Genomic DNA, 15547 nt, shown 5'->3' with positions numbered 1-15547 from the left:
CCACCTCTCCTCGTCGGGACGGAAGCTGTGGACGACGCGGCGCAGCGGAGTGGAGCGGCGGCGGTGGGACGCCGAGCGGATTTCTCCCTGAGCCACCAGCGACCACGGCTTCTACTTCTCCTTTCACAGCTTGTGCCTCCGGCTTCTCTCTTCTCCTCCCCTTAGCCGACAGCACTGCTCATCTCCTCCCTCGACCGCCAGATCTAGTGCCTGGCCAGCGGCCACCCGGCGGCAAGCGCGGCGGCGGAGGCCCCTGAGTCAAGAAGGAAACGACGACGAGGAGGACTCCTGCGGGCCAGATCTGGGTTCTCCGTCCACCTCGGTGGTGCCGGTCCACACCTCTCCTCTTCTCTGTGGCGGCGGATGGTGTACCGCCGGCAGTAATTTGCTCAGCCAACCATGACTGCGTGAGGACGATGGAGGATGGAGGTCTCCTTCCCTGGCCACTGGGACGAGCCGAGCTCTCTTTCCTCCCTCTCCTTTCTCTGGCGACGAGTGTGGGCTGGCTCTGACAATGTTGAGAAATTTTTGATGAAGAACGTGTGGCTCAATTTGATCACTCGTACTTGGTTTGGTCACGGGAAAAGCCTGAGAATCTCTAATGTGTAAGGTTGAGGCTAAATGACACACAAACGCATTGTGAATGGCCTTACGAGAACCATGCCAGAATTGTGTGGGCTCTGGATTTGACTGTAGCGGGCGAGTGATGCAAGGACTGAGGAGGTTTGACTATGGCGTGCACACGTACGCTGTCACCCCACCCGCATGCCTTTCGAGGGCTGTCCTGCTGCCTGTAGGACTCGTAAAGTTGGCATCGCAAGACGAGCAAACGCACAGCACAGACTTCAAAATTTTACCAGTAGACTTCCACTCCTCCACTATCTGATGGAGGATGGGTGTGCCGTGTGCGTGTGCTGGCCCATCCACTATTGGCCCACTCCTCCACAATCTCCTGTGTTCCGGGAGTTTAAATCTCCCTCTTTCTCAGGTATTTGCTCACTTGCTAGTATCGGCGTTTGCTGATTTACTCTAGATTTTCCATTGTTGATTTTTTTTTTTGAATACGCAAGGAGCGCATCTTTGTATTAAGAAGGAATAAATGTATGTACAAAGCGGGCCAAAAAGACAAAGCGAAGGGGACAGGGTACAGGAGGAGAACCAAGAAACAAAAGCCTAATCTCCAACTAAATTTTGCGACCCTTCTCCACTAACATGAGCTACCAAAACGGGGATTGCAGCTCTAGCTAGCCACCACAACTCCGCTTCACCCGTCATAACCCTTGCAACCTCCGCCCAAGTTCTGCTCTTCTGGTTGAAGACTCGATTGTTTCTTTCCTTCCAGATCGTCCATGCAACCAACGTCGCGATGGTGTCGAAACCCCGGCGATGTTCCTTGACCATCTTCTTGCGACAGTCGCACAACCATGAGAGGAAAGAGTGTTCATTGAGCGGTAAGCACTCCGAATGCCTGATAGCTCTGAGCGCTACCCACCACAGTTGCCGCGACTCCGGGCATGCGACCAAGAGATGATCAATCGTCTCTTCGCATTGATCACACAGAATACATCGATCTGGGTGCGACAAACCATGACTCCGGAGACGGTATGCTGTCCAGCAACGGTTAAGAGCTACCAACCAAAGGAAGTAGCGACAGCGAGAGGGTGCCAAAGATTGCCAAATTGGCTTGTACTGGAGACGAGTTCTTCCAAAAAAGAGAACACGATAAGCCGAGCGGGAAGAGTATTCTCTTGAGGTCTCCCACCGCCAAGATAGAGAGTCCGGCTCTTCAGAAAGCTGCACTGACCGAAGGCAATCCCAAAGCTTGAAATACTCTAGGATCGCTTGAATACCCAACGTGGAACTGATGTCCTGGATCCATCTTCTGTTAGTCATTGCCTCAGCCACCGTGCGACGATTCCGGAGACGAGCAGGGACTGCAGCATATACAGCCGGCGCTAGCGACCGAATGGAGGAACCCTGCATCCAGCAATCCTCCCAAAACAGCACTGAATTCCCATCCCCTACCAAGCATACCATGGAAATCGATACTAGATTGCACTCCTTCTGCGAGACCGGAATACTAAGCCCTTGCCACGGCTTTTCCGATGAAGTTCTCTGCTGCCAGAGCCATCGCGACCTCAGGGCGATTCCCAACCTCTCTAGATCAGGAATCCCCAAACCACCATACTCCTTGGGCGAGCAAACTCGAGCCCATGTGACCCGACAGACGTCGCCATTTGCAGAAGCTTTTCCAACCCAAAGAAAGCTGCGACGGATCTTGTCAATCCCTTTGATAACCCACTTCGGTGCATTGATGGCCATGAGTAGGTAGACGGGAATTGAGCTCAGTACAGCGTTCACCATGGTAGCCCGGCCAATAGGCGTCATCAAGTGAGACATCCAAGAAGGCAAACGGCGCGCGATTTTGTCAACCAGTGGCTGCAAGTCTTCCTTCTTCAGCCGGAAGATGGACAGAGGCAATCCTAGATATGTGCAAGGGAAGGAAGCGACCTGACATGGCAATTCATCATGGAGAGTTTGGAGATCCGTCTCATTGCACTGGATTGGAAGCGCTGAACATTTTGCAAAATTTATTCGAAGACCAGACGCTTCCCCAAAAATGGCAAGAATTTGGGTGGCAGTGCGAATCTCATCCATAACCGGCCGTATAAATGCGACCACATCATCAGCACACAGGGATACACGAAAAGGAATCCCTAACGGCTGCAGCAAACCTTCACCCTCAGCTTTGGAGAAGATGGAACTCAGCACATCCATGGCTAAGATAAAAATCATCGGGGAAATGGGATCTCCCTGGCGAACTCCTCGCCGATGAAGAATTGGGCAGCCCGGCTCACCATTGATTAAGACCTTGAGCTAGCTGTTCGAAACAACATGGCAACCCACGAGCGCCACCGAAGGCTGAAGCCTTTGTGCTCCAAAACTTCCAAAATGAATTGCCAAGAAATGGAATCAAAAGCTTGGGCAATATCAAGCTTCAGCAGCGCCGATGGAGTCCTTCGATCATGCAAGCGTTTAGCTTTCCGTTGTTGATTACCTGCAGATTAATTCTTTAACTATCACTTGCACATGCATGGCGCTTAATATTATGTGCGCTTTTATATTCTTCTGTGACTGTGACTGTACTCTGCAGCTATTGTGGTAGTTCTGCTCTGAGACCTGTACAATTTCAAAGCTTCCGAATTCATGAAACAGGAACATCACCAATGGATTTTCCAGTCTTTCTGTGTCCAGATTGTGTGCCAAACTTGTGTGAACCAGACCACACAGCTTGCTGTACTACTTTTTTGAGTATTTCTATTATTCTATGGTTAACCTGTCGTAAGGATAACTGATCATGCTTGCTTGTAGTCATTGGCTATATAGCAGGGGGTGATGAGCCCTGGATTTTTCACAACTCGGTCATTTTAAAAAACTTATTTCGCAAATAGACTCCTGAAAAAACTTATTCCGAAAATGATCCTTTTTGGGATGCCAGAATAGTTGGCGTCGTCGTCCAACGGGACGGCACCAGCCTCTCTGGCGCCGTCCTCCTGCCACCGTGGCGGGGTGGCGCTGAGGTGGCAGGGGAGCGCGCCAATGTGGCTGGCACCGCCCCCCTAATTTTTTTTGATATTTTTTTTGCACTTAGGAGCACACAAGAACCAAACATACAAAAAATAAACTCAAATAGAAGAAATATGTGACCTGTAGAATTTTTCAAAACTCTACCGAAAAGCTTCTCGCCTCGTAAACACAATCTTGCAAGCGGAATTTGGAGATTCTACTTTCGCCGAACTCGACGAAGCTGGGGAGAATTGGATGTAACTTTTTCTATAGATGTCCGTGGATATATTATTTACCTGATTCTGAGTCCGTATGAGAAAATTATGTCTATTTTAAGAAATAACACCCGATGTAAAAAAACACAAACCCTAACTTTTTTTTTATTGTTTATAGGATGTAAAAAAAGGTTAACAGTGTTCGAAATCTAATCTACTTTTTTTGGGACTATAGGAAAAACCAAAACAACGAAGAGCAGGGAGAGGGGGGGCTTTTCGGTATAGCTTTGAAAAATTCTACAAGTCACGTATTTCGTCCATTTGAGTTTATTTTTTATATGGTTAGTTCTTTTTATGCTCCTAAGTGTGAAAAAAATATCAAAAAAAAATTAGGGGGGGGGGGAGCGCCAGCCACATTGGCGCGCTCCCCCTGCAACCTCAGCACCGCCCCGCCACGGCCGCCAGAGAGGCTGCTGTCGTCCCTTGGCCGGCGCCGCTAGCTACTCTGACGCCCTAAAAAGTACTATTTTTTGGATAATTTTTTTAGAGTCTATTTGTGAAATAAATTTTTAAAAAGGATTAAATTGTGAAAAATCCAGGTGATGAGCCATGAGAGGCTGGACAAAGGTCACTTCCTTTGATCCATATCGAATTAATCCTTCCAACTCAAATCAAGTAAGTACAACGGTGGGTGTCCGATGACATTTTTGTACACCCTCACTAGCTCACATCATCACATCTCATGCATTAATTATAGTTGGACAAATCATTATGCATTCTTGCAATTAATCTTACATCTTCTACATATGACCATATCCCATTAATTTTAGACAATTTGACGGTGGTCTCTTTACTGCAGAGTTTGCTGGAAATTTATAGCAATCCAAACTTACTTTTACAATTAATTGTCACCGCGGTACGCATCTCTGCTTCTGCAAACCTTTTGGTATGCATATTTATTTCCTGTTTGTATTACATTTCTTGATCCAAGGTGTGCCTTGAGCTTCAATTAGCAACGGCCCATTGCATTGTACTGAGCTGACGTGGATGTTGGACTACCAGTAGAGTTTCATGGTAGAAGCTGAATTTATATACATATTCCTGATGTTTGGTTTGGACTTAATTTCTATATATATGCATGGTGCAGTGACTGTTGCTGGGATAGCTATATAGTACCTGCTTGACCATATTAGACCAGCTTCATGCATGCACAATCTCTGAACCGAGCCATACATATCAAGGAGACATGTCAATTGATCATGTCTCACTTGCTCTAAACTCCAATTAATTAAGAACATATCTTATGCAGGGATCATATGGTGAGCCTTCTTGTCTGCAGGCCATGTAGACAAATCGATCGATGGCATTGGATGGATGTCACCATGTAACCAGAAGAGAAACTGAAGGCAGGCAGCAAATATTCTCCATTGGGTTTCTTTGTCTGCAATTCAGAGAAAACGATGATGAAAGTTCAGTCTGATCAACTACAGTTCCTCTATCGATCTGCTGCATATGCACCTCGTGTGCTAAAAGGCATTCGAATCATAGTCTATTCCATTAGGCAGAAAAAGGATGGTTCATCTCGTTCAAGCAATTCCCAATTAGCTAGCACCGATAGATCATTTTATTGTTTTTGTCACGGATTAGAGAAGGCTGTCCATGCAACCTGTCGGCAGCAAGTGTGAAGATTAACCTTCTCTGTGGTTAATAATAATAATAATATAGTACAGTTACAGTCGAAGGTGCAAAAGGAATGGGTAAAACATTAACCTAAAACCGCATTTGTTGCGAGAAGATTCGGTGCAGGGAAATGCAATCTCACCAGCCACCATTTTCCCTCACCTACCGGATTGGGTTAAGCTGGAGCCTCTGACAGTGAATCTTGAGAGAGAGATGCAGTGGATGCAGATGTGCAGAAAGCCAGAAACACACGTTGAGTTATTTTAGTTTGTTTTGGGGGAGCTCGAGCTCTAAGAAATAATAGGTGAGTAGACAGCTGATGAGAATATGGAAAAGTTAAGTTTCTCGACTTTTGACCTCTTATGTTTCTTTTTTTAATTCTATAACTATAAATTCTGATCATCTAAGTTAGAATATGAACTGTTTATAAAATTGGAGATTTTTAGTGAAGCTGTAGCTGTTAGAAACACTGACCATGATAAGAGAGGGAGTGCGTGCGTGCTCAAGATGTGCCAACAAGCAAGAGGTAAGGAGGTCATGTTACAGAGCTGAAGCTGAACCAGCCATGTTCTCCTCTAGCTCCTCTGATGCTTCCATTTGTGCTAAGCTCAAGCTCTCTCTCTCTCTCTCTCTCCAAAAGCCCTTACAGCGACATTTGTGCACTAATGCTGGTCCTAGCGCGCGAACAGATGTGAACAGATTAATCTTGCATGCTAAGCCAACGAATTAAGATGAGCCCTACCAGTTGAAGAGCAGTGTGATGCCTGACGACTGACGAGTCTGACCTCACGCTGATCTTAATTGATTTTTAGCGCCTAATCTCTCGTCCTACAAGACAGGGATGGAGACTGGAGATGAATATTGACAATGACCTCTCACCTGAAACCCTGTGTGTGATGCCCAGAAAGTTTTGTTGTCCTAGTGTACATGCACTACTTAGTCAGGCATCACAATGATCTTCAGCATAAACGCCATCCTAGGTAGGGAAATTTTATGTATCAGATTCAGAATAAACCGTGCAGAGCCATTATGCCCTGTATGAGAAAAGGGGGATTCTGCATTAGCGAAAATCGCTTTCTGCTTTCCATTTTGCAAGATATAATATTTTGTCCGGTTGGATATATACAAAGGCCGGGTAAAAATTACCCTCTTTCTAAAAAAAAAGTAAAAAAATCTGTACAGTCACCTGCTGTTCTTTTTATTTGTTGCTCTGAAATCTCGACCGTCAAATTTCCCTCTATAATTTTACTAGCTATCATCATGTTCAAAATTACATTCTAAATATTTTTAATGTAAAATTACAAAAAGAAATGCAAATCACATGTTGCAGGTTTGTTTCGCAGAAAAGAAAATGTTGCAACTTAGAGCACGGTTCACAACTTCACAAGACTGTTTGCTAATTGAATAATGCTCCTGAGCGGTTTCGTCTTTTTAATGATTTTCGTGAAATCCGTTGAAATTTAGATAAATTTTACAAAAGAAAAGGCAGTTTGGTTTTTTATTTGATCGTTTTACTGAGCGGTTTGTTAACTCGAACCATAGGTAAATAACAAAAAAAAAGAGGAGAATTTGTGGGTCTTTTGGATGGTTTTGTGAACCATGAATATTAAGATGTTAATTAAGTAAAAAAAAATATGAAAGCAATATATGTCATGTTGATCTACCTTGGACTGAAAAGATTATACAACTTTCTATGGATCTTCATGATGCTAACTTCCAAAGCCCCAAACACCAACTAGAAATTCACTCCTATATATGAATGAACAAAATTAAGTCAACATCCATCCATGACCAAGCATAACACAATCCCCCTCCACCTAAAAAAACTCCATATATAATCACCTCAAAATCCAAGACCATACCACAGTGCTGAACACTCTCTTCCTATTACCTCTCTCATCCTCTCCATCTCTCTAGTTTCTCTCTCTAATTAAGCATTGCAACAATTCAACCAAAATGCAGCTAATTCTTCTTCTCTCAAAGCCAAGAACTCTCCAACTTTTCCCCCTCCTCCTCTGCCTCCTTCTCCTTCCATGTCTCTCCCAGCCTCTCCCCTCTCCTTCTCCTTCACCTTCGCCGTCGCCTTCGGCGTCGCCGGCGCCGCCGCCGTCGCTGCCGCTGTCGCCGTTCAATGAGCGGCTGGAGGCGGCGTACGTGGCGTTCCAGGCGTGGAAGCACGCCATCACCGAGGACCCCAAGAACCTGACGGAGGATTGGTGCGGGCCGTTCGTGTGCAACTACACCGGCGTCTACTGCGCGGCGGCGCCCGACGACCCGCACGTCCTCACCGTCGCCGGCGTCGACCTCAACCACGGCGACATCGCCGGGTGCCTCCCCGACCACCTCGGCCTCCTCGCCGACGTCGCGCTCCTCCACCTCAACTCCAACCGCTTCCGCGGCACGCTGCCGCCGTCGATGCAGCACATGCGCCTCCTCTTCGAGCTCGACGTCAGCAACAACCTCCTCGCCGGCGCGTTCCCGGCGTTCCTCACCTCGCTGCCGGGGCTCAAGTTCCTCGACCTCCGCTTCAACGCCTTCGACGGCGAGCTCCCCGCCGCCGTCTTCGGCCGCCGGCTCGGCCTCGACGCCATCTTCGCCAACGACAACCGCTTCAACGTGTCGCTGTCGTCGGCGAGCCTCACCAACTCGACGGCGTCGGTGATCGTGCTCGCCAACACCCGTCTCGCCGGCTGCCTGCCGCCGTCCATCGGCGACATGGCGGACACGCTGGTGGAGCTCATCCTCCTCAACACCAGCATCAGCAGCTGCATCCCGCCGGAGATCGGCAAGCTGAAGAAGCTCAGGGTGCTCGACCTCAGCCACAACGAGCTCGCCGGTGAGCTGCCGGCCAGCGTCGGCGACATGGAGAGCCTGGAGGTGCTCAACGTCGGCCACAACATGCTCGCCGGCGAGGTCCCCGAGGCCATCTGCGAGCTACCCAGGCTGAGGAACCTCACCATCGCCGGCAACTACTTCTGCGACGAGCCGGTGTCCTGCCTCCACGTCCCGCTCCGCGACGACCGGATGAACTGCATCCCGGACTGGCCGCACCAGCGCTCGCCGGAGGAGTGCATCGCCTTCGCCCACCGCCCGCCGCCGCACTGCGCCGCCGACGGCTGCATCGTCATCCCTCCGCCGTGAGCGATCGATCATGGCGGCCGGAGTACGTAACGTTGCATGGTCGTCGTTGGTGACGTCATCGTCCTAGTTGGTTGGTAGAGACTGCAAATCTCCATGTGGTTTTCTAGGAGGGGGTAGCCAATTAATATTCTATCATCCATCCATGCATCCAAATTTCAGAATTAAATGGTTGTTGTTAAAAAAACTTTCGATTATCATTAATTAAGTTGTGATGTCGCCGTCTCGATGGATACATATGTGTGTGTGTTTGGTGTGGTTAATTAGTGGTATACTCCCTCCGTAGTCGTAAAGGAAGTCGTTTTGGACAGCGACACGGTCTCCAAAACATAACTTTGACTTCTTATTTCTATAAAAATATTTGTTGAAAAAGTGATATATGTATACTTTAAAAATTTTACGAAAGTATTTTTCAAGACAAATCTATTCATATAATTTTTACATTTTCAAACTCAACAACTTGAGAGTTATTCATGATTTATATTTCCAAGATTTGACTTAAACATTGTCCTAAACGACTTTCTTTACGAGTATGGAGGGTGTATATTAGGTTTTGGCTTTATTTATTCTTGTTTCTTTTTCTTAGCCTTTTGTTACCTGCACAGTAATATTCACACAGCTAATGTAAGATAAAACAATTGTGACATGTAACTCTCTGGCTAAAACAAGATTTGGATTTAAGTTTCTTTTGCAACTATTCTTGTGGGTTTTTTTTTTTTAAAAAAAAAGTACTTGTGCTGTTGCCAAATGTACATACTTGAAGTTTTATTGTTTTTTCTTTAACAAAATACAAATTAGTAAGTTCTCATGCGTATGTGAAAGAAATTTCTAAAATTTAATTTGACCACAAATATATCACATGGAATTATTGTGATTTAATTTCAAGTTTTTCATTAAGGCAACTGCTGATATTAACGGTAACTGGAAGATCTTCTAGATAAAAGATTGTTAACTTGCAGTACTTTTCTAAATTCCGCTAATGCATGCAGTGGCAGTTTTATCCTTTATTGGGAACTATCATTAATTTGTTCCCTAATTGTGGAAATTTTATTTAAAGGATAAGAAAAATATACGCTTTTTATATTTATGGGGTCATGTGAAAATTACTTGACCAAAAGGCATGCATTAGCTCAAAATCTATGACGTTAACTGCTTGGAAAAACCTCGTAGGCACTTATGTTTCATGTCGTTTCATGACATGCATATATACCAGTTATATGATCTTCATAATTAGATAAGTTCATTTTCAAACACAAAAGTAGTTCTAAAGCTGACGAATATATGCTTCCACTAATATTCTAATAATGATCGATCGTCAATTAGTGGAATATATATGACGAACTAGTCTTCGTGGTGAGGGAAAGCGATTAGTTTCTTAAAAAGCTCGTGAAAGAAACAAGTTAATTTGAAGGGAAAAATTTCTCCTATGCCATCACAGTTGCTGACAACTTCAGCTCGGATTGAAGTTATTAGGGCATGAGCAATGCGTCACACGTTTTGTTCAGCCTAGGGTGCCAAATTGACCTAAGAACTTCAAAAGCCACAAGCTCCACAGTGCAATATTTCATAGCGCGTGTGGACTATTGTTTTAGTGGGTCCCACAAGTCACAAGTCACTTTTCCTCTTCCCCTCCTCCTCGTTCCTCCCCGTCCTCATCGTCGCGAAATCCTTTCTCCGCGAAATCATTGCCATGGCCGCCGGGACACCTTCCTCCACGCCGCCCCCTCCTTGTTGGCTGCCGGCGCCCGACCTCTCCCTCCCTATCTCGTCCGCTCTCCCTCCCATCTCTCCGCGACGACAGTGCCAGCGGCTCAACGATGGCACCGACGGCTCGACGACGGCCGCTCCGCTCCGTGCCCCTCCTCGCCAGATCCGGCCTTAGGGTCGCCGGATCCGTCCTTGGGAGACGGAGGCGGCGGCTCGAAGGCGGCGGTGGCTCGAAGGCGGCGGCAGCGACTTCGACTGCGGGATGGCCTCAATGACGGCGGCGGCAGCTCGGCGGCACAGGCGACGCTGGAGCGAGGTCCTCCCTCCCCCGAGCGGCGCCGAGCGGAGGCGGGGCGGCGGGAGCGACGGACAGCGGGCGGCGCGGATCTGGCGCGGGAGCAGCCGAGGCCTCAACCTGCCCTGCGACGGCGCCGGTCGCCGGTATCTCCCCCCATCGGTGGCTCTCCCCTCTCCCTTCTCCAGCGCCTCCTCTCTCCGGTGGCGTCGGGCGGTGGAAGCTGGCGAGCTCCGGCTCCTCTATCCGGCGGCGTCGAGCGGTGGAATCGAGGCGGCGACGCACGATTGTGGGCCCACCTACAACGAGGAACGCGTAGCCAAAGTTGGCTACGCGAACGTGAGGAGGCCGAGCAGCGTGCATACGTGGCCACGAATATTCTGTTTTTTGGAGTGAGACTGAACGCCATGTCAACGCATTGTAAACACCCTTAAGGGCTAGCTCCTAGCTTGCTACTTGCTAGACTTGAATAGAGTGAAATTTAGATCATTTCATTTTTTTTCATGGGACTTACAAGCACAAGCATGCAAAAAAAAAACACAAATCATGATAATTTGAACCTGTAGAGAAAAAAATTATCATAGTACTTTTACATATATATTTTTAAACATAAATTACTTATACAAGAAAAAGCGTGTATAGTCAAGGCTATCGACTCAGGGCGAGGCGACCAGCCGCACAGGGGACCCCAAAAAATTAGAGCTCCCGAGTTTTTCAATAAAAGATCAACTAAAACAATATCTCAGTGGACCATAACTATCATGTAGACCAAAGTACACTCAAGGTGCTTGAGTACTACCTTTACTCTTTTATATTAAAATATGGTAAGAAATAACATGTATTAAAGTTATATAATTAAATGAAAGTATGTTGTTTTGGTTATATAAATTTTCTAGTTTTAGGGCTTTATATTTTCCATTTCAAATTAAGGCCTTAAATTGAATAAATCCCTAGCTGTGTTTACCCTAAAAAAAATTAAGGCCTTAAATTCTTAGAGATGGCTCTGCTAGTAGCTAGACCTAATAGTGTTGCCATTTTCCATTCAGTGCAGTTACCTAATTTTCACTTTGAAGCGTAGTGTATAATGTCAAAAGATTAACATTAACTCAGTCTCTAGCTAGCAACCCACCTTATCTGAATGTATATGTAATGCACAAACTACCACACCTGCATTTCCATAAAAAATTTCTGTCCTTTTTGATGCATATGGCTCAACTAGAAAAGTTTAAAAGAAGTGGAAAATGGACACGGAAATGCATGTCCACTGAAAAGACCAGCCGCAAAAAAAAAAAAAAAATGGCACTGTGCAGTTTTAAACTCGATCGGAAATACTAATCTGGTGCATATAATTCACATGCAGAACTTGAGTTATGAGAAAACTAATTATCCCCATAAAAATAATATTGATATTTTACCAAAGAAGCAGTGGAAAAATAGTTCATATGTATGTGTTATATCTATGTTGACGCATGCTACATGTACCAAAAGAAATTATTATAGAATTCTTACAAACAAAGTTATCAATTATTTGCTTTAACTAAATGATGGATATAGAAAATCTAGATCTACTCACAGTATACCACATCAGCGTTTGTAAAAGTTTTATAAGAAAAATTTTGGACCTATATATAGGCCTTTTTCCAAATTAAACGTGTTGCCTTTACTTCTTTAATTAATTAGTTACACAAAATGGTCCATATATATGTCGACAAAAGAAAAATAATGATAAGGGAAACATAACAACCAAAGATTCTCGTGCTATTGTCAAGATTGTCCTAGCTAGGTCTGCTTTACGACCTACATTTTGTTTTCTATGGTTTGCATATGCATATAAATGCTTCTGCTTTTGCTTGACTAAGAGATCAAAGGTCAAAAAGTTGATCAGGACAATATTGTCCAAAAAACTTTCTCGCCTTATGCTTTTAATATATATTCCAATTGCAAGATTAACCAAGCATAATGTAAAAGCTAATTATAAGGCGCACAACTTGATGGTGACAAAAGGTGAGCCAATGATGAAGCGTCGCACTTACAACGTCATGTGTTATCGTGAAGCTATATATATCTAATCTTCCTGAGGATATATAATTGGCTGGTAATAACTTATCACTACATCTTAAATAACGTGGTAAATAAGTACTCCCTCCGTCCCATAATAGAAGGAATTTTAAGTTTTTTTTACATTATTTGACTACTCGTTTTATTCAAAAAATTTATGCAAATATAAAAAATAAAAAGTTGTGCTTAAAGTACTTTGGATAATAAAGTAAGTAAAATGAATAAATAATAATTTCAAAATTTTTTAAATAAGACGAGTGATTAATTAGTGTAGGCAAAAATTTTAAAATCCCTTATATTATAGGACGGAGGGAGTACTTTATTTACACTTTACTTGGCAGAGTAACAAGTGTCAACAGATCATTAATTAGCCGTGCGAGAAGAAAGGGTTGGAAAATGACTTATATTATATATTGTTTCTATAAAACTCGTCGTGTAAGACAGGCGATCAAAAAGGATATATGCATGTGAGGTTGTTTTGTTCTTTACTTTCTTAATGAAGCATACATGTGTGCACTGTTGTGCTGTGTACGCCATGCTTCCTTTTCTTAGAAGAAGTATTTGTGGTGGTCTTTCATTAAAAAAAAACACAGTGGGTATCGCATATTGTCAGATTTTGATCAATTTGTGCTGATTTACCACTAGTAGGAAAATCGTATTCAGGCTGCCAAAATAGATAATTTTCGTAGGCGGCATCTCCATTTTCGCAGGCGGTAGTTCCACCCACCTACAAAAATAATTCAGCGAACAAAAAAAAATTGCCGCTACCACCCCTACCCACCGCCGCCGCTGGCGGCGGACAAATCTGGGAGGAAGGGAGGGAGAGGGTTGGAGCACCGCCTCCCCTCCTCATCGCTGAGCGCCGCCTCCCTTCCTCATCGCTGAGCCGCCGTCGTTGCCGGCAGAGGGAGAAGCCGAGCTGCCTCATCCCCTTCCCTCCCCTACCCGATACCGGCCGGCGGCGGATCTGTGCGCCGGTGGCCGGTCGGCGGCAGATCTGTGCACCGGCGGCTGGCTGACGGCGGATCCGCACGCCCGAGGTGAGCCAGCGGCGTCGTCGTCTCAACCTCCTCGTCGCTAAGATGCCGCCGTTGCTGGGAGAGGGAGGAGCCGAGCCGCCGCCTCCCTTCCCCTCCTTGTCACGGTTGACGCCTCCCCTCCTCGTTGTTGAGCCGCCGCTTTCGCCGGGGAAAGCCATCACACTACCCGCCGTCTACCGGGAAGGAAATATAAGAGAGAGAGAGAGTGGTGGAGAGGGTAAGGATGGTGGAAGAGAAGATAAGGATGAGACTTAGATATTTTTTCTGGAGTCATGATTTTTGCAGACGGACCACATAAGGTTTCGCCTGCGAAAATTATATTTTTTAGGCAGACGTAGGTGGACAGCGAGCTCCACCACAGTTTACATTATCGTAGGTGGTCATTTGGCTCCGATGACCATACCTGCCGGGAAAAAAAAACATACGTTTATGAAAACGCTTTTTATAGTAGTGTGCTGTTGTAACGAATCGATCAAAATGCATGTGGTTGTGCAAGGTTATTTACGGTTTGATGAAAGGCTAAGGAAAACAAAAAATAATGCATGGTTATATCAAGTTTGATGTACTAATTAATGCTAACATTTCCGTATTGATTAATCCTTGTCAAGTTGTCTTCCCATTAGAAAATGGAGACCAAACATATATTATGATTAGTGTAAATCAAACTCAAAATTAATCTATGACGTGGAAGTTATAGGATAGTAATTTGTTCTTTTTTTACCTTGTACAAGTCAAATTTGAATGGTATGTTTGTTGAGTGCTATATCGTAACTATTTGGATCAATAAACTCGAGGAATTGAAGAATTTTTTGAGAGAAACTAGAGGACTTGAATCCAAAGGTATAATTTCTATGGAGGTCATTTGGTTTGTAGGATTGATTGAGGGGAATTTTGTAGGATAAAAAAAATCCTTCATGTTTTGGAGAATTTATAGCATGAGGTTATAGTATACCATTATGTTTTCAAATTCATTTTATGAGTTTCAATGCAACTTGTACGTTATCTCTCCCTCTCTTCTCTCTAAAAAATTACAATATAGTCTTATTTTCATATATTTTCTTATGAACCATCCGAACATCTATTTTGATCTGTTCATGTGATTTCATTTCCTATATAGGATTCAATAAGTCCTGATATCTTTTTTTTGTCCAATTCTTGTTTTCAAAAAAAAAAAACAGAGTTTCAAATGAGTCTTAATGTCAATTTTTTGTACGCAAACGGTCCTATATACCCACACTTATCTCTATAAACACACATGCACGTATACCATATTTTCATGAACACTTTCAAGAGATTATGCTAGCATATCTTGATATTGACAAAGCCATATAGGCATGTGAAGTACGAATTAAAGAATAATTGCCGGTAAATGCGATCACATGTACTGAAGTCTTGGAGACTCAAACCCTCAGGACAGCTTCCATTAAAAGAAACCTAATAAATTGAGCTACACCGCAGTTCTTATGAACGGACATAAGAGATAAGAGGATAGCATATTAAAAGAAACCTAATAAATTGGGCTACACCCTCAGGACTCAAACCCTCAGGACGGAGAATTCAACAATGGAAAATACTATCCTCTTATGTCCGTTCTTTTCTTATTAATATACAGATTTTATCTCGGTTTCCATTAGCATGTTTTTTAAATTGCTAAACGATGATGTTCGTACAAAATCTTTATAAATGTTGCTTTAAAATATGAAATAAATATATTTTTCAAGTTTATAATAATAAAAACTCAACTAATTATACGCTAATAGCTTTCTCATTTGGCATGCCCAACTTTAATTCAGCTATTCCCAGTTCGCTAAAAGTTTAACATTTATGATCGGAGGAAGCATTCATCA

General features: G+C 44.3%; 1 protein-coding gene across 1 annotated transcript; it reads left to right on the top strand.

The window, feature by feature from the left end:
- The first annotated feature begins 7336 nt into the window (after positions 1–7336).
- LOC127765799 (leucine-rich repeat extensin-like protein 6) lies at positions 7337–8837 on the top strand. Its single transcript, XM_052290758.1, has one exon. The coding sequence runs from the start codon at positions 7419–7421 to the stop codon at positions 8601–8603; it is 1185 nt and encodes a 394-aa protein (XP_052146718.1). The 5' UTR covers positions 7337–7418; the 3' UTR covers positions 8604–8837.
- Positions 8838–15547: the final 6710 nt, after the last annotated feature.

Source organism: Oryza glaberrima, chromosome 3 (assembly GCF_000147395.1).
Source record: "Oryza glaberrima chromosome 3, OglaRS2, whole genome shotgun sequence".
Taxonomy (NCBI): Eukaryota; Viridiplantae; Streptophyta; class Magnoliopsida; order Poales; family Poaceae; genus Oryza; species Oryza glaberrima.
The sequence above is the reverse complement of the archived record's forward strand: the minus strand, read 5'-3'. Positions and strand labels throughout refer to the sequence as shown.

What these genes read in the sequence shown, in the direction of transcription:
- LOC127765799 (XM_052290758.1), top strand. Translation starts at nt 7,419, where the DNA reads ATGCAGCTAATTCTTCTTCTCTCAAAGCCAAGAACTCTCCAACTTTTC.